At 51.3% G+C, this 20022-nt stretch overlaps 6 protein-coding genes across 6 annotated transcripts; 4 read left to right on the top strand and 2 right to left on the bottom strand.

Moving 5' to 3' along the window:
• Nucleotides 1-563: 563 nt before the first annotated feature.
• On the top strand, nucleotides 564-3278 carry JCM6883_000443 (uncharacterized protein; the record flags this gene model as incomplete). Its single annotated transcript, XM_076631105.1, has 4 exons — nucleotides 564-2117; nucleotides 2189-2226; nucleotides 2289-2358; nucleotides 2421-3278. 4 exons carry the CDS (start codon nucleotides 564-566, stop codon nucleotides 3276-3278), a joined length of 2520 nt encoding a protein of 839 aa, XP_076488973.1.
• Nucleotides 3279-4118: 840 nt separating this feature from the next.
• Nucleotides 4119-6838, bottom strand: JCM6883_000442 (uncharacterized protein; the record flags this gene model as incomplete). The annotated part of the gene is made up of 8 exons (XM_076631104.1): nucleotides 4119-4666; nucleotides 4742-5349; nucleotides 5421-5607; nucleotides 5669-5751; nucleotides 5816-5859; nucleotides 5925-6040; nucleotides 6116-6212; nucleotides 6317-6838. The coding sequence occupies 8 exons, from the start codon at nucleotides 6836-6838 to the stop codon at nucleotides 4119-4121; spliced, it is 2205 nt and encodes a 734-aa protein (XP_076488972.1).
• Nucleotides 6839-7409: 571 nt separating this feature from the next.
• Nucleotides 7410-10096, top strand: JCM6883_000441 (rhomboid family protein; the record flags this gene model as incomplete). The annotated part of the gene is made up of 8 exons (XM_076631103.1): nucleotides 7410-8660; nucleotides 8725-8806; nucleotides 8871-8938; nucleotides 9004-9234; nucleotides 9304-9455; nucleotides 9514-9614; nucleotides 9680-9910; nucleotides 9978-10096. 8 exons carry the CDS (start codon nucleotides 7410-7412, stop codon nucleotides 10094-10096), a joined length of 2235 nt encoding a protein of 744 aa, XP_076488971.1.
• Nucleotides 10097-10552: 456 nt separating this feature from the next.
• Nucleotides 10553-11321, bottom strand: JCM6883_000440 (uncharacterized protein; the record flags this gene model as incomplete). Its single annotated transcript, XM_076631102.1, has 3 exons — nucleotides 10553-10840; nucleotides 10904-11176; nucleotides 11259-11321. The coding sequence occupies 3 exons, from the start codon at nucleotides 11319-11321 to the stop codon at nucleotides 10553-10555; spliced, it is 624 nt and encodes a 207-aa protein (XP_076488970.1).
• Nucleotides 11322-13579: 2258 nt separating this feature from the next.
• On the top strand, nucleotides 13580-17827 carry JCM6883_000439 (uncharacterized protein; the record flags this gene model as incomplete). Its single annotated transcript, XM_076631101.1, has 14 exons — nucleotides 13580-13673; nucleotides 13772-13813; nucleotides 13907-13969; nucleotides 14153-14383; nucleotides 14469-14996; nucleotides 15073-15108; nucleotides 15183-15263; nucleotides 15420-15479; nucleotides 15562-15624; nucleotides 15698-15763; nucleotides 15841-16376; nucleotides 16456-16938; nucleotides 17016-17093; nucleotides 17165-17827. The coding sequence occupies 14 exons, from the start codon at nucleotides 13580-13582 to the stop codon at nucleotides 17825-17827; spliced, it is 3024 nt and encodes a 1007-aa protein (XP_076488969.1).
• A 723-nt stretch (nucleotides 17828-18550) lies between these two features.
• On the top strand, nucleotides 18551-19924 carry CCC1 (Ccc1p; the record flags this gene model as incomplete). Its single annotated transcript, XM_076631100.1, has 5 exons — nucleotides 18551-18686; nucleotides 18767-18875; nucleotides 18945-18958; nucleotides 19027-19202; nucleotides 19265-19924. 5 exons carry the CDS (start codon nucleotides 18551-18553, stop codon nucleotides 19922-19924), a joined length of 1095 nt encoding a protein of 364 aa, XP_076488968.1.
• Between the last annotated feature and the right edge of the window lie 98 nt (nucleotides 19925-20022).

Genomic DNA, 20022 nt, shown 5'->3' with positions numbered 1-20022 from the left:
TACATTTACTCGAACGCGCGATCTTCCCTTCTCGCTTCTTCTTCTTCTCGTGAGTCTCTTCTCTTCTTCTCACAGTTCCGTACGAGGAGAGCGAAGAGTATCGATTGACGCGAAGGAAAGTAAGTAAACAAACGCGCGAGGTGCGGGCTGGATGACCTTGACGAAAGAAACACGGACCTTCAAAGTTTGGAGTTGAAACACTCTCTCTTCCTTCCTCTTTCTCGGTGTCACTCCCTCATCGTCTCGCCTCACCTCACTCGAGGGAAAGGCAAAGGGGATTCGGTCAACTGACTCTCTCGCTCTTCTTTCATTCCTCCTCTCTTGTTTTGATTCGCCACGCCCAGACCTCCTCACTCAACAACACCTCGCTCTCTCTTGTACCGACTCGCTACTCGCTCAACTACGACTCTTCTACACCGTGCAAACTCCAACGACTCTCATCTTCTTGATCTCTCGCTTGATTCGTCATGACTTCACGTGAGTTTCTCCACTTTCACTTTCCTTCTCTCTCACACTTCTCGGTCATTCGGAGGAGGATGAGAATGAGAGCTGACTCAACATACATGCGAGCAGTACCGCTCCCCGACTCTTCTCGCTCATCTCCGGCTCTCGCAACCTCTCCTTCGCCTTCGCTCTCCTCGAGTCGCAAGTCGAGTCCTCCCTTCGACAAGATTCAAGATCTCTTCTCCCCTTCTCTCGACTCGACTCCTACTCCCGTTCTCGAAGTATCGACTCGCTCGGAGGAGGAAGAAAAGGTCCTCACGTCGACGTCGACTTTCGCACCCATTTTGACTGCTCGAACTCTCTCTCCCGCTCCTCTCCAATGGAACGAATCTGGATGGTTCGCCGGTCACTTCACGTTTGCTCCTGAGAGTGACAGCGGGAGGGAGAAGGTAGGAAGGAAGAGGATTGGATCGATTGAAGAATCGGAGAAACACAGGTCGAGTTCGGAAAGTGATCACAGTCAAAGTACTTATTCGACTCCTTCGACTTCGCAAATGGCTAGCGAGAAGGAAACGGTGAACGAGCAAAAGGAGGAGGAGGAGAAAAAGAAAAGTTTCGGCGCTTCTTCGAAACTCGCACCGACCGCGGCTCCTTTCATCTTCTCTCCTCGACCGATTCAACCTGCCACGAGCTTGTCGACTCCTCCTTTCTCTCGTCTCTCTCCAATCAGTACCGCTTCAGTCGGTCCTCGTCATGGTTCTCTCCCTTTCCCTGCGACCCAAGCTTCCTTCTCCCCTCTCGATACTCCCCCTCACTCTGCTCTTCCTCGTTTCGACTCGACTGGATCGTTCGTCGACTCGTACTCGAATCGTGAAATCGCCGAAGAGATTCAACGCTTGCAAGATTACCGTCGAGGAGAAGGACTCGGAGGAGGAAACCACTTCGACTACTTCTCAAACTATGACGACGATGACGAAGCGGGAGAAGATTGGACCGCTCAACAACAACAACGCTACAATTCAATGTTCTCTTCTCCTCCTTACTCTTCTTCGGAACGCTCTCGTTCATCGAGTATCGCTTCTTCGAGCTCGTTCTTCGGCAATTCTCTCCCTTCTCGTCACTCGGTCGATCGTAACGCGACTGTACAACAACTCGCTTCCTACTTTGGCCCTTCTCCCGTCGATGTCGCTCCTCCGATTCTCCCTGCCGGTTTCGACAACTTCTCTCCTCAACCAGACCTCTACTCGCCCTACTCTTCTCGTCATGGTTCGATCTCGAGTCTCGACTCTGGAATCTACCCTCCTCTCGCTCACCCTGAACCGTTCAACCTCACTCCCGAAGATGATCTCTACATTCAAGCTCGCGAAATCTACACGAAATCCTGTTGTTCGACGCTCAAGACTCCTCCACCTCCTTCGAAACTCTGGGAAATCGGAGAATACTTCGACAAGGCGATGAACCAAGAGAACCCTCTCGCGGCTTTGTACGGTGTCAATTCGGAACAAACGAAAGGCTTCTACGCGAATCCGGCGACGAGTGGACTCGATGAAACGGTCGTCAAAGTTGCGGCGATGAGGGGTCGTCAAAATCAAATGCTCTCGGTTCAACGTTCTGCTGCTGGTCAAATCTTGCCCGGTCCTTCTCCCAACAACCGTAAACTCGAACTTTACAAAGTGAGCTCCTTCTCTTCGACTTTCTCTTCTCAAGCTCGGACTGATCTTTCTCTCTTCGCCCAATTGCACAGACTGAGTTGTGCAGGAGCTGGGAAGAGAAGGGATCTTGGTATGTCGTAATTCTCTTCCTCACCTTGAATCATCAGAAATTGACTCGGAATCGTTGATTAGTCGCTACGGGTTCAAATGTCAATTCGCTCACGGACGCGAAGAGCAACGTTCAATCTCGAGGCACCCCAAGGTAGGCTCTCTCCTTGCTACGAGTCGAATCTCCAGACGCTGATTCGTCTTGCATTTCCTCAGTTCAAGAGTGAGCTTTGTCGCACTTTCGCGATCAACGGTTCTTGCCCCTACGGACCTCGTTGCTGCTTCATTCACCAAGCTCTTCCAGGAGCTGGAGCTGGAGGAGGAAACAACTCGGTCGCTCCTTCTTCTCCCCCCGTCGCCGCTCATCAACCCGATTCTCCTTCGGAATCCGTCTCTCGTCGCGCTCACCTCATGACTTCGACTGCGGTTGCCGGTGCGCCTCAACGTCAATTCGGTCCTACTCTTTCGACTTACATTGGATCGAACCCTCCTCCCCCGTCGTCGTCGTCGTACAACAACGGTTCAGCTTTGTCCTCCCTCGCGAACTCGCCTACGACCTCGTTCCGTCCTTCCTTTTCGGGTGCGAGTCAACCTCAATCTCCCGACTCTCTTTCTTTCGTCGATCCCTTCGGAGATGCGAACGTCGGACTCGGGTTGTCGCTTCGCCTCGGTCAAGCTCCCGCCGTTCACCAGGAACCTGCGAAATCCCGAATTCACCGTTACTCGCTCAACTCTCAAAACTCTTCGGCTTCGCTCTCGAGTCCCGTCACGAGCTTCCACCCTCACGACCGTACCCTCAGCAACAACTCTTCGTTCTCTTCTTTCTCGTCCGGCACGAGCAGCTTCACCCCTCCCGGTCTCGAACGTCACGGCTCTCAATCTTCTCTCTCGTCGGCTGGTCTTCCTTCTTCCCCTCTCGCCCTTCGTCCGATCGGAATCGATTGGCTCGGAAACCAAGACGTTCACGAGAAATCCGACTCGTTCGAATGGTCTGAATCGGAGGATCTCAACTTGAACGGAGACTCTCTCGACAGCCCAATCGGGTCTCGCTTTCAAGGACTCACTCTTCGCTAGGGGACAAGACCGCTCGTCGACTCTTTTCACCATCATCGCTTGAAATATTCTCCCCTCTCAATCTCACGATTACGACCTATATCGCTTACCCATACCTTTTCCTCGCAAATATCCGGCACATATCGTCCCACCTCTGCAACCCCCAGCAAAATACGAATGAATATAACGAATCTTCGCAACGCAACGCAAAATCAAAACTCTCCTCGCAACAAAAAAACGACTCTGACTCCGACTCGAGCGTTCTCGCAAACTCTTTACCTGTCTCTCGTCTAGATTCCCCGAACCCCTCTCGTTCCTACTCGTCTTCTCTCGCAAAGATACCTCTCGCAACAAAAAGCAAAACCAACAAAATAGCAATCCTTCGTCTTTCTTCCCCCTCCCTTCGTATTTCTCTCACTCCGCTCGTTCGTTCAATTCGTTAAGAGCTTCGAAACCCTGCATATAGCTTCCCTTTTTTGTATCAATAACTCTATCCTTTCTCTTCGTCGTTTGTTTTGGTTTCTTTTCGGGTGTTTAGTCTTCGTTTGTTCTCTGTTCCCCCTCTCGTTCGTTCTTCCCCTCCGTCGTTCCTGATGAGTCGCAAAATTGAAAATAAGTCACGTCGTTTGATCCCGTTCTTCTGCCGGAGTCCCTCTCGAATGAGCTGTTCTGCGAGAGTCAAGGGAAACAGAGAGGCAAAATCAAGCTTCAATGCGTACAGCAAGCAAGTCAAAGAAGAAGGGAGCAAATAGAATGTCCATGAGAAACGACACACAACACAGAAACTAAAGAAACAATCGACAAGAGAGGAGATACAGAGTGAGAGAGAACCGAATTCCATCCACCATTTGACATGACCTTTTAGGCTTCACCGTGCGCGAGCGTGTACAAGGCATAGACGTTCGCGGTACTGATGAGGAGCCAGATCGCCCAACAGAGGTAAACGACGATCGGAGGGTTCGCGTATGAAGTGAGAACTCCGGGAGGTAATCTTCGTTTCCTGATCGGGTTGAGAGTCGTAAGGAGAGCTCGAAGTTGTTCCTTGCGGGAGAGTACGGCGGGAGGACTCGAAGAAGAAGAAGAGGGAGGAGGGACGTAATTCGGAATCGGAACCGCCATGACTCGATGTTCGGACGTAAAGATGATGAGAGCGGGGAGGACAAAGGTGAGAACGATACTGAGGGCGACTTGGGAAGCGACAAGGAGAGTACTGATTCCAGTTCGACCGACTCCGATCGAAACCGCCAAACTCGGGACGATCGAAATCAACCGGGTGACGAGACGGCGTTTCCAGGGTTTCGTGTGCCATCTAAGCATGCCGGACGTCAAGAGTTGTCCTGCCAATGTGACGGTGATCGAAGCGGATTGTCCAGCGGCGAGAAGAGCGACGGCGAAGATGTAGGCGAGAGCTGAAAGAGAGCGATGATCACAAACTATCAGCGTTACTACAGAAGATGCGCTCGATAGTTCAGGCCGTAGCTCACCTTGTCCGAGGTATTGTTTGACTAGAGCGTAAGCATCGAACAAATCACTGATTCCTTCTCCTCTCGTGCTGCTGCTTCTCCCTTCCCCGTAGTAGAACACGGCAGCGGCGAGGATGAGAATCGCCGAGTTGACGACGAGGGCGAATCCGAGTAACGAACCAGCGACGTCGAAGCAAGCGTGAGTGAGATGAGCCTTGATGCAGTTGAGAGAAGGTTTCGGCCTCGGACGTTCAACCGGTTGAGGCTTCTTCTCCTTCTTTCCGTCCTGTTCTTGTTCCTGCGAGGGTTCTCCACTGGGCGCCAAATCATCCATCGGAATTCTCGGAGTCGAAACGAAATCGAATCCAGCTTGAGTCATTTTGAACGGTTGAGGGAGATGTAGAGACGGCATGAAGAAGTGACGCGGCTTCGGTTGTTCGACGGGAGTAGGTTCGGGAACGGAGGTAGAAGTAGAGTCTTCGTCCTTCGAGTTCTTGTAATAGTATTCGTCGTCGTCTTCAAGTCGTTCATCCTCGGCGTCTCCGTAAGCTGAAGGAGGAAGTCGTCTCATGCAGGCCATTTTCGATCCAATGAAGAAAGCGTGAGGCATGACAGTCGCTCCAATGATACTATCGACAGATCATGTCATCAGAGGAAGAACTCTCGAGGAGGAGAGGGTGAGGGAGAACTGGAGACTAACCCAACGGCGATGTAGATTCCACCATTATTGATGACTCCGCTCGACGGAACGTATCCAAGGAAGACATCGTCCCATTTCGGCTTGACCTCGACAAGGAGGGCAACGAACGATCCGAGTACGGTCAAAACGAGGAGTCCGAGTAAAAGCTCGAACAACCTCATCGAGCGAGTCACAGTACGAGTGGGGTCTGTTAGAAGAAGGGCGTCAACTACTCGCTATTCACGGGAGTGAGCACAGGAGCAACTGACATTGGTTGAAGAGAAGGAGAATGAGGAGAACGTCTGCCGCCGTGATCAAGACGCAACCCCAAAGCGGAATCGCAGGAATGAGACTAGTGAACGATAGGTAAGGTTAGCTTGTCGCTCAGGTTCGACGAAACGAGCTTGGGAGCGTACAGGTTGATCGCGATTGCGGAACCGATCAATTCTGCCAAATCCGTCTGAGGAGAGCGAGGGAGGGTGTCAATTTCACGACAATCATAACAGCGTGGGTGAGATGACTTACGAAGATGATTCCGATCTCGCAGACGACGTACAAGGGGTACAAAACTCCCCAGCGGTAGAACATTTTGTACTTGCTGTCTCGGTTGTGCAAAGCGATGCGACAGTGTGTAGCATAGTCTGCGATTGATCGTCGAAGTAAGTATCAGCGGGGCTGATCAAACGAGAGAGAATGAAGAGCGAAGTAAGATATACCTTCATCCGAGACGCAACCTAAACGCGTCGCGAGAATTTGGAAGAAGAGCGCCATCAAACCCGACATCAGAATGACGAACAAATGACTATATCCATACTGTTTCATCCGAGATTTGAGGACCATCACGGTCAGCCCAGGCTCGCAGCAACATGGCGAAAGAGAAGAAAGCAAAATCGAGCGAGGGAAACAGTGAAACTCACAGCACTTCCGGCTTGTAAATCCGTAGACCAATTACCAGGATCGAGGTAGGCGATAGATGCGACTACTCCAGGACCGATGAATGCCGTGTGTCTCTTCAAGACTTTCCAAACTCTTTGCTGGAAATTGAGCTTGTCCTCCCCTCCACTTCCTGCTCCTCCTCCTGCCGCGGTTTCTCCGTCATCGCTTTGTCGTTTCCCAATCGTAGGAAGGGATGCCTCGTTCGCTGTTGCTGCGTTGGGATCGGATCGAGTCGCCGAATCCTTCGATGGTTCGAGTTGCTCGAATTCGTTTCGAGTCGACGCATGACTCGCGATCGAAGGCGAGGGTGGATCCCGAGAGTGTATCGACCCATTCGAAGGGAACTGAGAAGGGTGTGAGATGGGAGAGCGGGAAGGAAAGTTGGAAGAAGAGTCGGATGCAGGTTTGACAGGAGGGGGTAGAGGGGAAGCGTGAGGCGAGAGGTGCAGAGTCAAGTCGGGTACGTTGCGGTCGTAATGGGAGCTCAGGCGTGGGCCTTGCATCGTCGAGGAGGAGGAGCTGTGATCTGTCGGAACAGCTTAAGTTGATCGAGTCGAATGTGTACTGCGAGGTGTTCTGGGTGTCGAGTAGAGGAGGAGAGGTAGAAAGGCGGCGCGTAGCTTTTGAAGCAGGCGAGAAGTACAGAAGGAAGAAGCAATCGAACGAGGCATCGCTCGGAATTTCACGGAGAAGCTGAGTTCCAAGAACCCGAGACTTTTCTTGCTGCGTGTTTAACCTCGGATCCTGCGATGTGATAACTCATTCAGTACAGTAGCATGACCCGTATCTCATAATTTCCAGAGGCGAGATGAGAATTGATTCTCGCGAGAAATTCGAGGGGAGTGCTGTGCGCTAGTCTCTGTCCTCTTCCACTCTCCTGACTCGCAGACCTCCCCGCCAGTCCTCCTACGACTATTCAAGAAGATAAGCGACTCGACGCTCCGCCGTCCTCGCCTTCGACTCTCTCGACACGACGTCGCCCTCGCTTTCATTCAACCCTCAGCAAACACCCTTCGCTTCGACCTCCTACCGCTCGCCCTTGATCATCGAGACCCTCCCTAGATACTAGAGAACATGTCAAGGCGTCAGGGATCGCCTCCGACAGGGTCTGGTACCGATTACCTGCGACAGGTCCCCTCTCAATTCGCAGTCCCTCCTCCTCAATCGAGCTCACACGACCACGCTTACACCCATTCTCAACCCGCCGTACTCCCTTCAGATCTCTATTCTCGACCGGTCCCTCCTTCCGATGTCGCTTCATCCAACTTTGAATGGTCTGAAGACGCCGCTTCGACGATCGCCCCAGACGACTCGGTTTCTCAATTAGACAGGAGGTTTACTGGCAGGAGAGGACTGTTCGGACCGAGACCTATCCCGGGGAACAACTTGCCGCCTCCAGTACCCGAAATTCCAGAGGAACTCGCTTTGGAGGAAACCGTGCACAGGGATTACGTACCGCCAGAGATGCTCAAGGACGATAGAAGCACCGTCGTATTGTCATCGAGTAATAACAGGAGCAGTGGACAGACAAACTCGGGAATTCGAGAAAGAGGGATGAATGAGAATTCTTCGGTCGGACCTCTCGCGAGAGCTAGAGGAGAAGGGAGCGGGAGCGGCAGTGGACCGGTTCCTTACACCTCCCGACAGTACGACGACGAAGATGAAGATGCACCTCTCGTCGCGAACAACGCCCCTCGTAGGATCGATCAGAACTCAAACGGCAGTCAATCGACAGTTCACCCTTACTCGAGACCGAAAGGATACGCCGCAATTGGAGGAGTAGGAGATGGGAGAGGAAATGATCATTCAGATCAAGACAACGACGATGACGATTCATATTATCCGAAACGAGGCTTAGGAGGAAGAGACGCGGAACGAGGCGATCCCGACGATTACTCTCCCGAAATCAAAGCGGTCGGAGGAGGAGGAGCCGGTCTCGTCGGGTCTCTTATGAGTAGACTACGCGGAGGTGGAGCGAATCGAAGACAAGAGTCGAGCTTCTACGCTCCGAACGAGCTGGCGTTCGAACCTCCGCAGTCTTCTTCCGTCGATCGAAACTCTTCCTATCCTCCCACCTTGTTCGGAATGGATCGTTCTCAATCTTCTGGTCTTCACAAGATCCCTTCCCTCGACGTCGCCGGTGCTCATGATCGAACTGGAAGCGAGAAGTACATCGACGCGAGCGGAATTCGACCAGAACCTTTGTGGAAGAGATGGTTCTGGGACACGACGGATCCGGCGAGGAGGGTATGGGAACACAAACAGTCGATGGGAATTCAGAGGTGGCCTTATGCGAGTTGGCTTTTGGCAGCAGTGATGACTATCGCAAGTTTTCGACATCTTTCTCCCAGCGTGAACGAGAGCTGACACTTTCCGATGCCTCGTACAGGTCATGATTGTCGAGCTCGTCAAGATGAAATCGATCACGGGCTCAGTCATTCAGACGAAACCCTCTTTCAATTACATGATCGGTTCGTCGAATCGCACTGTGTGTCGTACCAAAGCCCAACTGACTGAGTAACTTGCGAACCACAGGTCCCTCTGGTGCCGTCTTGATCAATCAGGGTGCTCGATTCGCCGGATGCATGAACTTCATCAAAGGTGTACGTTGAGCGATGATTTGACATCTCTCTCGATTCTGATGTCACTCCTCTCTCTCGATGCACAGGTCACCGATATCCAGTGGACGTGTCTCAATCAAACGAATTCGGCTACTCTCTCGTCTTCCGATCCGACTTGTACAATGTCCGAGATTTGCGGGTTTGGAGGTTTCGAAATCGTTGATGGACCGGGAGGACCGGATCAAACCTTCAGGTTCTTTGTACCGATCTTCTTGCATGCCGGTATCCTCCATCTGCTCGTCAACATGGCGGTACAATGTTTCGGTTCGACAGCTCAAGTCAGTAGTACTCTTTCTCTCGAGCCAGTCAACGAGGTGTTCTGAACTCACTCGCATTTCTCTCCTTAGGTCGAGAAGATGATGGGAACACCCAAGTTCATCGTGCTCTATCTCGCGGCAGGGATCTTTGGTTTCGTGCTCGGATCGAATTTCGCTCTCGTTGGTCAACCGAGTGTCGGAGCGTCTGGTGCGATCTTCGGAACACACGCCGCTCTCCTCTAGTGAGTCTTCTTATTGTGTCGCTACGTCGAGCTGTTACTGACTCCGGATCGAGAGCAGCGATCTCGCGGCACATTGGAAGATCGAGTATCAACCTAAACGCAAACTGTTTTGGATCGTTGTCGAGATTATCGTCGGATTCGGTCTCGGCTGGGTACCAGGTGAGTCAACACTCGTTCAGTCGACCGCTGACCTCGTGAGCTGACCCACAATGCTCGACCGATAGGAATCGATAACTTCGCTCACTTGGGAGGATTCGCCATGGGACTCGTTCTCTCTTTCCTCCTCTTCCCCGTCGTTCACTCTCCCTCAAGAACGCACAAATACATCTTCTACGGCCTACGAATCGTCGCTCTGCCATTGGCAATCGTCATGTTTGTTGTCCTCGTCAAGCTGTTCCAAACGGAAGATCCTTCAACCGCTTGTAGTTGGTGCAGATATCTCTCTTGCTGGCCTAGTACGTATCTCCTCCTAGTCTGCTGAGGCTCGAAACTGCCAGAGCTGATCGTTGGAATTCGTAACAGCTGCTCAAAATAATCGCTGCAAAGGAACGGGTCTCTCGACAGTGACCGCCTCGTCTTCCTCCGCCTTTTCGAGCTTATTCACGATCATCGTCTCGACCTTTCTCCTTGCCCTTGTATAAACCCTCTGTCTATAGACCTGTTGCCGAAGCTTTCCAAGAAGAAAAGGACGATCTCTCGCAAAGCTTCCCTCTCTGTTTCTCACCTACCTGATCCTCGACTTTCATACCTTGTTTCTACTACGCAGTCTCTCGCTTTACCTTTCGCAATTCGCAACTGATGCCTTCCCCCTTCGTTTTACCCCTCTCTTCGGATAAGATCCAGCTCATACCTTTTCTTTCCTTCGCTCTCGCTTATTCCCACTTCATGCACCTTCGTTGTCAGCTGAGCTCTCTCTCCTGATATCGCAATTGAAAACAGACACTCCTCATCACTCTCTGTAGACCGATAGCTAGCTGGGAGAATTGGGGATTGATCTGAGATTCACGTTCGCTCGATACAACAACACAGGAAGGGAGTCTAACAACAACAGGAAGTTCTATCGACAAATAAGACAAGGGGAGTGAAGCAAGGAAAGTTCAAGCTCGTCTGAGCGAGGAAGGAGGAGGGGAGAAACACTTTTCGTTGAACTTGGGGGAGAGCACGACGTCGAAGTCCAGTTCGAGGAATTCTTCTGCCGAGAGGTTGTGCTTCTCGCAGAAGGACCATTCATGTTCGTTGAGGTACAAGCTCGGTGAAGCACGTCGTTTGGGTTTCGAGTCGAAGAAGGCAGAGACGAAGATCGAAATTGGAGAGGGGGAAGAGGGTTCGAGCTCGGGAGTCGTAGGAGTAGGAGGAAGAGGCGTGAAAGCGAGTGAGTGTTCGAGCTAGAGGGAGAGAGAAGTGTCAGATCGAGCAGAAAGAGACAGGCAGAGAGGAAGGAAACTCACTCTCGATTTGAGCTCGTCCTCTTCTTTCGTTTCGAATGCAACGATTTCTCCTTCCGCTTCGACCGATTCAAGGTCTGAGAGTTGAACTTCCGAAGGAGGAGCGAGTCCAGGGATCAACTCGGAGAGGGAGACGAAACGAGCGGGATGAGCTTTGAACAGAGGAGATTCGAAAGCGAGATGAGGAGAACGAAGCGAAGGAGCATAGTAGATTGAACGATCGTGGATAGAAGGTTGGGAGAGGTTGTCGACGATCGAAGAGATGACTCGAGGGGTCTATCGTGAGAGAGGAGCGAGCGAAAGTCAGTCTCGAAGGCTTTGATCACACGGAGAAAGAGAGAGAGGAGAGAGGACGAACAGCTCGTTTCGAGGTAGACTTGAGACCAATGAAGCTCAAGAGGGAGGCAGCGAAGGAAGACATTCTTGTGTGAGTGAGAGAGCGTGCGAAGATAGTCGAGCGAAGGAGGGAAGATGGAGAGAGTGGTGAGAGAAGGAAAGAGAGAGGAGAAGGAAGCGACGCTCTCATAGCCCTCAGAGTAGAGCAGTGTGACCGGACCATTCGTACATTCCTCCTTGCTTGTAGCACAGCGGTGAAGGAAAAGGAGAGAGGAGAGGATGGCGGGTCAAAACAATGCGAGAAAAAAACAGTGTGATGAACAAAGCTTCAACTCTGAAAGCTCTGTCACTTTTGACCCCTCTCATCCTGCTATCGCTTCCTATCACTTCCTTCGCTCGAGGGAGATGGCAGACGTCCGGGCGTTTGGGTCGAATGCATCAGCACGGTGGGGTGATTGTGGCTATCGCCTTCCCAGACAGCTCGAGAGGGATCACTCTGAGGTCGATAGTCTATCACCATGATAGAGTATCATCGGTTTGCGGGAGAGAGGAGGATAACAGGATAGAAGAGAGAGCGTTTTCTCCTGCGAAGGTCGGAGTCGAAACACTCGTTACTCGTGATCCCTCTGCTCCTGCGCAATAAACACCAGCTTCCACATACAGCGGTGCGGTCGTGGATTATGAGGACCTCCCGGCTTGAGGCTACGCGCTAGACTTAGCGGGTAAGCAAATGCGCTTTGACCAAGTTGAACTTTCGAGAAGAACTTACGCAATGTCCCGTTATCAGGCATCCGGCTTGCTGCTGCTGCTTGACTCGTACAGTCTGGCTCTCATCCTGTGGAGGTTTCGACGTCGCGAGGAACAAAAAGCGTCCGGCGAGGATTTCGCAGTAGAGTTCTCTTCTTCGGCAAAAGGTTTGCTCACGCCCGGGTTCGAACCGGGGGCCTCCTGTGATGTCAAGTGGATAAGAACTTGTGAGACAGGCGCGCTGCCGCTGCGCTACGAGAGCCGTAGGTACACAGGCCGTCAACGATTACTATATAGATGCAACACTTTTCGAGCCAGACCCTTGCCTTCTGCTGGCCATCATCCCCGCAATAGCTTTCTCCGGTCTCTGCACGTAGACAATCGGCTCAGACTCACCGGTGTGAACGTATAGCTCCGTCATTGGGTCGGCGAAAACGTTGTCAAGTTTTGAAGGCGGTTCTCGGTCACCTCAAATTACGTGCACGTGTTTGGCATTTCAGCCTTACGCTCTTTACTACTCCTTTCAGCAGTCAAGATCTTCGCCTACAGTCCACGACCCGGCAAGAACTAGCTTTATCCCCTGAAACTCAAGCGAAACCTTCAACTTTCCCGATCGTTCAACCGCACCGTCCCCCTCCATCTTCTCCCCTCCCGGAGGAACTATCCCACACTCTCATAGACCTATATAGATGATACTGCACGGCGCCGGACCGATTCCGGCCTCCCCGGATCGTATCCTTCGCTCATAATTTTCAATCAACAAACTCGTCTCTTCCTAGTTGATCCCCGCCTCGCGACCGCCCTCTCGGTACTGAATAGTCATCAAGAAGGGTATACGAGCTTACCTCGGTCGTCCAAGAGCTACCCGTGAGGCTGTGAGAGGGTCCCGATTCCCATTCATCCTCCAGTTAGCCTTCCCTTCCCCCTATGCTCGAGATTCTGAGGCGTACTGAGCCTTGTACAGTTCAAGTTGATATCGTGATAGGTTTGAACGACTCCAGAGCGAATTGCGGTGGAGAAGGGTCGAAGATCTGAATCTCGCGAGAACTGAATGGGGAACTCGCGCTCGAAGCTTCAACGGGATCAAAACGCCGATTAGAGGGTTGGTAGATGGACGACTCGTAGTACTAGATGAAGAGCGGGAGCAAGGATGAAAGTTGAGGAGAGGAAGTCGAGTGAGTCGAGAACAGGGGGATGGGCGAATTTTGATCAAACTTCTTCTTTCCATCTCTTCCTCCCACCAACTCGCCGTCAACTTCCTTCTACGACTTGTACACGCTCACAGAGTCACAAGTGAGTCATCTCTCACGAGCTGTACAGTATACGTTCCCCCATCGCTTCGAGAGCTCTCTTCCCCCGCTCTCTAGCACGAGCCTCGTCTCCCCCCAACCTGACCCTCTTTCGCTCTCCTGCTGACTCTCCTTACCCTTTAATGCGTGTTTGTAGGCATACACATACGAACGAGAGTCATTACGCAAAGTATCGTGAGTCTCTTTCCCACTTTTTCGCTCGCGTGGAGTGACTCTCTACAATCGCTGACTCACTCGACTGTTCTCTCTCCACAGCGAAGTCTGAGTGGTTGGGTAGCCTTACATCATGAAACAGTCGAGGTTGGCATTCGGGCCGCCAGTCGACGCAGGAGATAACGTCGGGAAAAGTCGAAAAGATAAAGATAAAGTGGACAAACGACGTGAGTTTCGCTTTCCTCGACTCCCCCTTCCTTCTCCTCCCTCTCTAATAGATGTTCTCTATTGGATGACGCGTCGAAATCTTTCGACTGAAATGTAGAATTGGAAGATTTTAAGGAGAATTCGAACAATAAAATTGATGGTCCGTCTTTCTTCTCTCTCTTTTCCCTCTTCATCATGTCGTCTGTCTCGAGACTCGACTGACTCTGGTATGTCTCAATCCTTCTCGAAACAGTTAAAACGAACAAGTCAGAATTGAAAGCGAAGGAGAAAGGGAAAGGAAAAGGAAAAGGAAAAGGTGAGAAACACTCTTAAGCTCTTCTTCTCCTCTTTTCCTCTCCTCTTCTCCCTCCCTCCTTTTGGGGTTCTCGATTCGCCTCCTTCGATTCCGTTTCTCTCTCTCTCCTCACGCTCTCCTCGCTCTCTTCGTTCGAAGGATCGATCCAACTGACCTCTTTTCTTTCGTTTTCCCTCTTTCTAGCGGAGGAACTAGTACTTGATGATTCGGATTCCGAATACGACACTTCTCGATCTCTTCAAATTATCGCCGACTCAAGTGAACACAAAGGGAAACGTCGATTCGAGGAGATTGACCTCACGATTCCGGATGAAGAGGATGGAGTTCCGACCGAGAACTCCTCTGTCGTTCTCAAGAAGAAGAAGAAGAAGGAAACTGAGGAGATCGTTATCTCCGATTCCGAAGAAGAAGATGGTAAGTTCGATCGCTTGTCTCTCGCTCAATTGCTCTCTTGTGACCAAAGCTCAACGAACCTGTTTTGTCTCTCATCCTCGACTAGATTATTCGCTTGCAAACCATTCGAAATCCACTCGCGAACCGCTTTCCCCTCGCAAGATGTTCACCTCCTCCTCCTCGAATCAAACCAAGAAACCTCCTTCCTTGTTCTCGTCTTTTACTCCTCCTCAAGATCCAATTTCTACCTCGAAAAAATTCTTCACGAAATCAGAAAAAGCTCGAGGCAAAGAACGAGCGGTTGAGGAGCCTGTTGAGGAGGTCGTCGAGGAGAATGATTGGGACGATATGGAATGGGAGACGATTACCCCTTCGACTTCGAAACCCACGAGTGCTCCTTCTACCTCGACTTCATCTTTCGCCTACGGAGGAGGAGGAGGAGGAGGAAACCCGAAGAAGAAGCAGTCCAAGCTTGCTTTCACCTCGTTCTTTGCGACTCCTTCCGCTTCCTCTTCGAAAGCTTCTACTTCAAAGTCCGCCTCTACCTCTTCTTCGACTTCGAGTTCGTTTAAAGGAAAGAACAAGGGGAAAGGAAACGAGAGCGAACCCTTCAAGGAATCGGTACCAGTGTTCCGTGAGTTTTCTTTCCATCATTTTTCTCCTTCTCCCTCTCTCCGTTCTCACTTTCGTATCTTATCCTGCTGCAACAGTCTCGGATTTGGAGGACGACGATGAATTGCGAGTCTGTGAGTTTGAGGTCTCTCTTTTTCTTTTCCTCGAGAGTTCTTTCTCTGATCAGTGCTCGAGGGAATCTCTCCAGTGTGTGTTGAGAACCAGGAAGAGTTGGAGAGGAAGTGTCAAGAAGCCCTTCAGAAGAAGAAGAAGCTCGAGGAAGAGCTCGGTAAGTCCTCACTTCAACCTCGTAACTCGTTTTGACAGCAAGAAGCTAAATCTTCCTGATTACCCAGATCTTTCCTACCAAACGAGCAAGTTACTACCTCCTCCTCTGACGTACACCTCCTTCTGCTACTGACGATAGTCGCTTTGATCTCCGCAGAAGCTGATCAAAACGAGGCGAAGAAACTTGCCCAGAAGGGGAAAAAGGTCGGGAATGAACGTGAGTCACTGTTCTGACAGATAAACTATCGAGTTGATCGTCGGTACGCTAACGCAGGAACTAACTCACCCGGGTGTCGCAGGTTGGAAACGAATGGTTGCTGCTCGAACGACTTTGCGGGAGCAACAGAAGGAAACTTTCGAGAGTGCGTCCTTTTCCTCTCTTGCCCTTCTTCCAATGGACTAGTGGACTCACATCGTATGTTCTCCAACTCTTAGAGGAACGATCGGAAGTGTTTGGAATGTTGCGAGAAAATCTCGATCTCTGCAAAAGGAGTTTGGATGGTGAGCTGTCCCTTCATCTCCCTGAGCTCTCGCTGACTTTTCAGCTGATCCCCACTCTCACTTGACGTCGATCACAGAAATCTCTCTCGACGATACTCTTGTCCAGCATTTCAAAGAGATGAGCCGCTTCGCCGATCACAAATTCTTCATCACGAAAACCCAAACGACGCTCGTTTGGTACTTGCTTTTCATCGATCCCCGCATTCTCGCCGGTATCGCCAACCACCTTCTTTCCTCTCCGAACGCAATTCATCTTCTCGAACAATTACGAACTGGATCTCCCGATTGGGAGAAGACCCTCGACTCGCTTCCCGAGGTGACCCCCGACATGGAGAACCTCCTTATCTACATCCTCTCTACCTATCCTTCTGATATCGACGGTCCCCTCCCCCTCGTCGGATCGGAAACCTCGAAGAAAATCGGCTTCACGGTCGATCCGAAGAAACGACAGGTCTACGCCGGGAGCGCGTTTGCGGGAGCTACGAAAGTTAACGAGGAATTGAGGAAGAAGGGAGTCACGACGATGGGAAGGATGTTACCGAAAGTTAGATTGGAGAAAGGAGCAAAGTCGACGAAGACAGGAGGTGGTTTGCGAGTTTGCGGTCAGCACCTAGTACGTCAATAATCTCTCTCTTCCTCTCTCTCCCCAACTCTCATCGTTGTGCGCGGACTGACCGACCTTCCGTCGCCAGTCGCAAAAGTCTCGTCTAACCATCAAACTATCTCAAAACGCGCGACCTTTCGTCGCTTCCTCCGAATCTTACAAGGCTCGATACGGTATCCCTGACGACTCGCCTGAAGCCTTCGAGAGCGCCGTTGCCGAAGGTCGTAAAACGATCAAATCGAACTCGAATTCGAAAATTCCGTTCGACTCTTCTCAATGCCCGCCTCGTGCCTTCGCCTTCGTCGATAATGCTCCGTCGGTTGTCGGTGCCGCAATGGAAGCGTTGGTTATTGTCGGAGGACAACTCGCTTCGCGCTCAACTCTCTACCTCGATGCCGCCAAAGATCTCGGTATCAGGCTTCTCTCGAAACGACCTTTCGAATCGCGCAACAAGGAACTCGGAATCGAAGATCGCTCGACTTCTTTCTCGGATCCTGAGTCGCAAAGGGCTCGGGGAATTGCTTCGAGGAAGAAACAATGGAAACGGATCGAGAACGAATGCTCGAACGTTGTCGCAAGGTTTGTTCTTTCCCTCCCCTTCCTAACAGCTCGGAATCTCATCTGACTTCTTACTCTCTCTTCTCTCAGGGAGGCCGTGCCAGAGCTGCTTGGACCAACAAAGTTATTCGCGATCGAAATTTGCTCGCTTGGGTGAATGGTTACGACGTGAGTCTTTCCTCTCTTGGTACTCCGGGCACTTCCTCCGCTGACTTGCTTGGTACATTGAACGTTCACAGTCGTATCTTCACTGGTCTGGTCGTGGTACCAATCAACGTAAACCGGAGTTGAGGGTAAAACTTTGCGGAGGAGCGAAGGAACGCAAAGCTGCCTTGGCCAACAACAAACGACTCAATGGGAAGATCCTCGCGAAGTACCCAGAGGGCATACCGTCAACCAAGAAAAGGGATGGTAGGGAACGTACCCAGGAAGAAGAAGAACAAGCTCGAGCGCTCATCAACGACCACGTCCCTTCGACCAACCGATTCATTCCTCTCTTCCCTGACGATCGCGATTCACTTCCCGTCGAAAGATACGACTACAAATTCACCTTCCAATTCCGAGGAAAGGAGGAGACCTGCGATCTCGAACTCAAGAAGAGGGACTTGACAAAACCAACCGCGAAAGCTTTGGAATGGTTCACTCCTACCGGCTGTTCAGACCTCGACCTCCTCGCAATCGATCTCGCTCGTCGAATTCGAACCGACGAGAAGGAAGCCCTGAAGAAGGAGGAGGAATTGCTTGAAAGCCTCGAAGTTGAACACAACCCGGAGGAGGAGGACGAAGGTGACCTCGACGATGAGGACGACAATGAGGACGACGATGAGGAGGAGACCGGTTCTGCGGGTGGAGAACTCGACGGTGGAACTGGTGACTTCGACATGGAGGAGGAGGAGGAATGAAAGAAGACTAGCATGAAAAAATGAACATCGCTTGAATAACGACTATAGCTTGACCAAGTCAGTTCATCCACTCAGTCTTTTTCCCATTCGCCTGTCGTGTAAATCTTCACTGATGCGAACTCTGGAATCTTTAGTCTGAAAACTGCTCTCGACATCGAGAAACAAACAGCAATCCTGCAATTTTCTCTCTCTCTCTGTGTCTCCTTCCTCTCTCTCTAGTGTTTCCCGTTTTTGCAAAGATCTTCCTTCTCTGCTCAACTCTCAAGGTGGTGGGAGAATAGAGAGTTCCCTCGCGAGTTTTTCAGAAAATCGTTTCGGCGAGGTAAACGAGATATCTGTCGCTCTCTCTCTCATTGTTCCTGATTGCCCCCCTGAAGTGCACGCGCGCGATGCATGCTTGTCGTCTCGATTCTGCTCCCCAGAGTGCTCGATGTGGACGCTGACCCAAGCTGAAAACGAGGACACGGTCATTTTCCCTTTTCCCATTTTCTCTCCTAGCACTTCCGCGACAGCCTGATACGCTCGCTCTAGTCTCACCCATCGGTGTCTATCGTCCTTCTGATAGACGAGTTTCACACGAGCTTTTACCTCGAATCTGATTGGTCACAACTCAAATTTGCCGCAAAGGATGCGCGAAGAAAATGAGCGAAGGGAGATCTTCGTTTTTCTTCATCTCTTCTACCTTCTTTCCACCACACAACTCCACGAAGCACCCTCAGAAGTATGTCAGTAGCTTCCAACACGCCTCACGGAGCAGTCGCCCTACCCAAACGAGCTCCTCAAGATCAAGCATCTCGACCGGTCTGGTCTCTCGAAGCTGGACCTCAAACTCCTGGTGGATCAAGTGAAGTGCCTCTAGGTAAGCCTCCTACGCCCTCTACAGCTCTCACGCTGCCGTCCTCTCGAAGCGAGCTAATTTCCGAGATGTACTTGATGAAGCTTCAAAGTGCGATGTACACAACCGGGAACGAACAGTATGCTGCAGGGATCTCAAAGGTGATGATGAACGAGCACTCGTGAACCCTGACATCGTACGGGATATCATTATGTAAGCGAAAACTGGCTCGACTCTCATTCCCATTTAGCTGACCTCTCCCTCTCTCGAAACGATCTACAGTGGTCTAGCTGACGGTGAGACGTTCTCTCACAGATCAATGGCTTGGACAGGTCACTGATCCGTTTGTTGGAACTTTCCACAGGTTTAACGGTGCCTTTCGCTCTCACGGCCGGTCTCTCTTCCCTCGGTTCCTCGCGACTTGTATACACTGCCGGTATCGCCGAACTTGTCTCGGGAGCATTGTCGATGGGAGTCGGAGGATACCTCTCGGCTCAAGCGGAACGAGATCACTACCGCTATCTCAAGAAGAACACACGGGTGAGCCTTCAAAAACCTAAACTCTCGCTAATGTGCAAAGAGCTAATCAAGATATTCTACAGGAACGAGTCGCACGATCATGCGCTGGAGAAATGGAACGAGAAGTCAACGCAATTCTTTCGCCTCTCGGAGTAGACGATTCCCTCTCTCGACGAGTCGCCGGTGCCCTTCTCCAAGTCGAAGCAACTCTCGGTGAACCTGAAGCTCCTCCCTCCCTCGTCCGACAAATCCTGAACACCGTCGCTCGTCGACCGAAATTCTCAAATCTCCCTTCTTCTCAATCTTCCTCCGACCCCGAACGTGCCGCTCTCCTTCCTCGCAAAATCTCAACAAGACCAGACTCGACTAACGGAGAAGAAGACGAAGACGAGAAAGGATTGACGGCGTTCCTCCTCAAATTCGGCGAAGGACTCGAAGAAACGACGGATGCGAGATTATTCATTTCCGCGATCACAATCGGTCTCTCGTACTTCCTCGGAGGTCTCGTTCCCCTCGTACCATACTTCTTCATCCCTACCACCGGAGAAGGTCTCGTCTGGTCTGCAGGAATCACCGCGATCGTCCTCCTCGTGTTCGGAGCGTTCAAAACGTACTTTACTGGAGCTGCGATTGGAGTCAGTGGATACGCTTACGGATCGATCACAACGCTGTTGGTTGGTGGAGCTGCTGCTGCGGCCTCGTTCGGAGTCATTAGGGCTCTTGAAGGTCAGAACGGCGAGTAGATTAGATTAGTTTCTTCCCTTTATTCCCTTGTAGCTGTTTCGTCGTTCGCACTTATGATACCCTTTCTCTCTTCTCTGTCTAATTGTACTCTGCATAC

The sequence above is a fragment of the Sporobolomyces salmoneus genome, assembly GCF_050403485.1.
Source record: "Sporobolomyces salmoneus JCM6883 DNA, S_salmoneus_JCM6883_v1_ctg14, whole genome shotgun sequence".
Classification (NCBI taxonomy): domain Eukaryota; kingdom Fungi; phylum Basidiomycota; class Microbotryomycetes; order Sporidiobolales; family Sporidiobolaceae; genus Sporobolomyces; species Sporobolomyces salmoneus.
The sequence above is the reverse complement of the archived record's forward strand: the minus strand, read 5'-3'. Positions and strand labels throughout refer to the sequence as shown.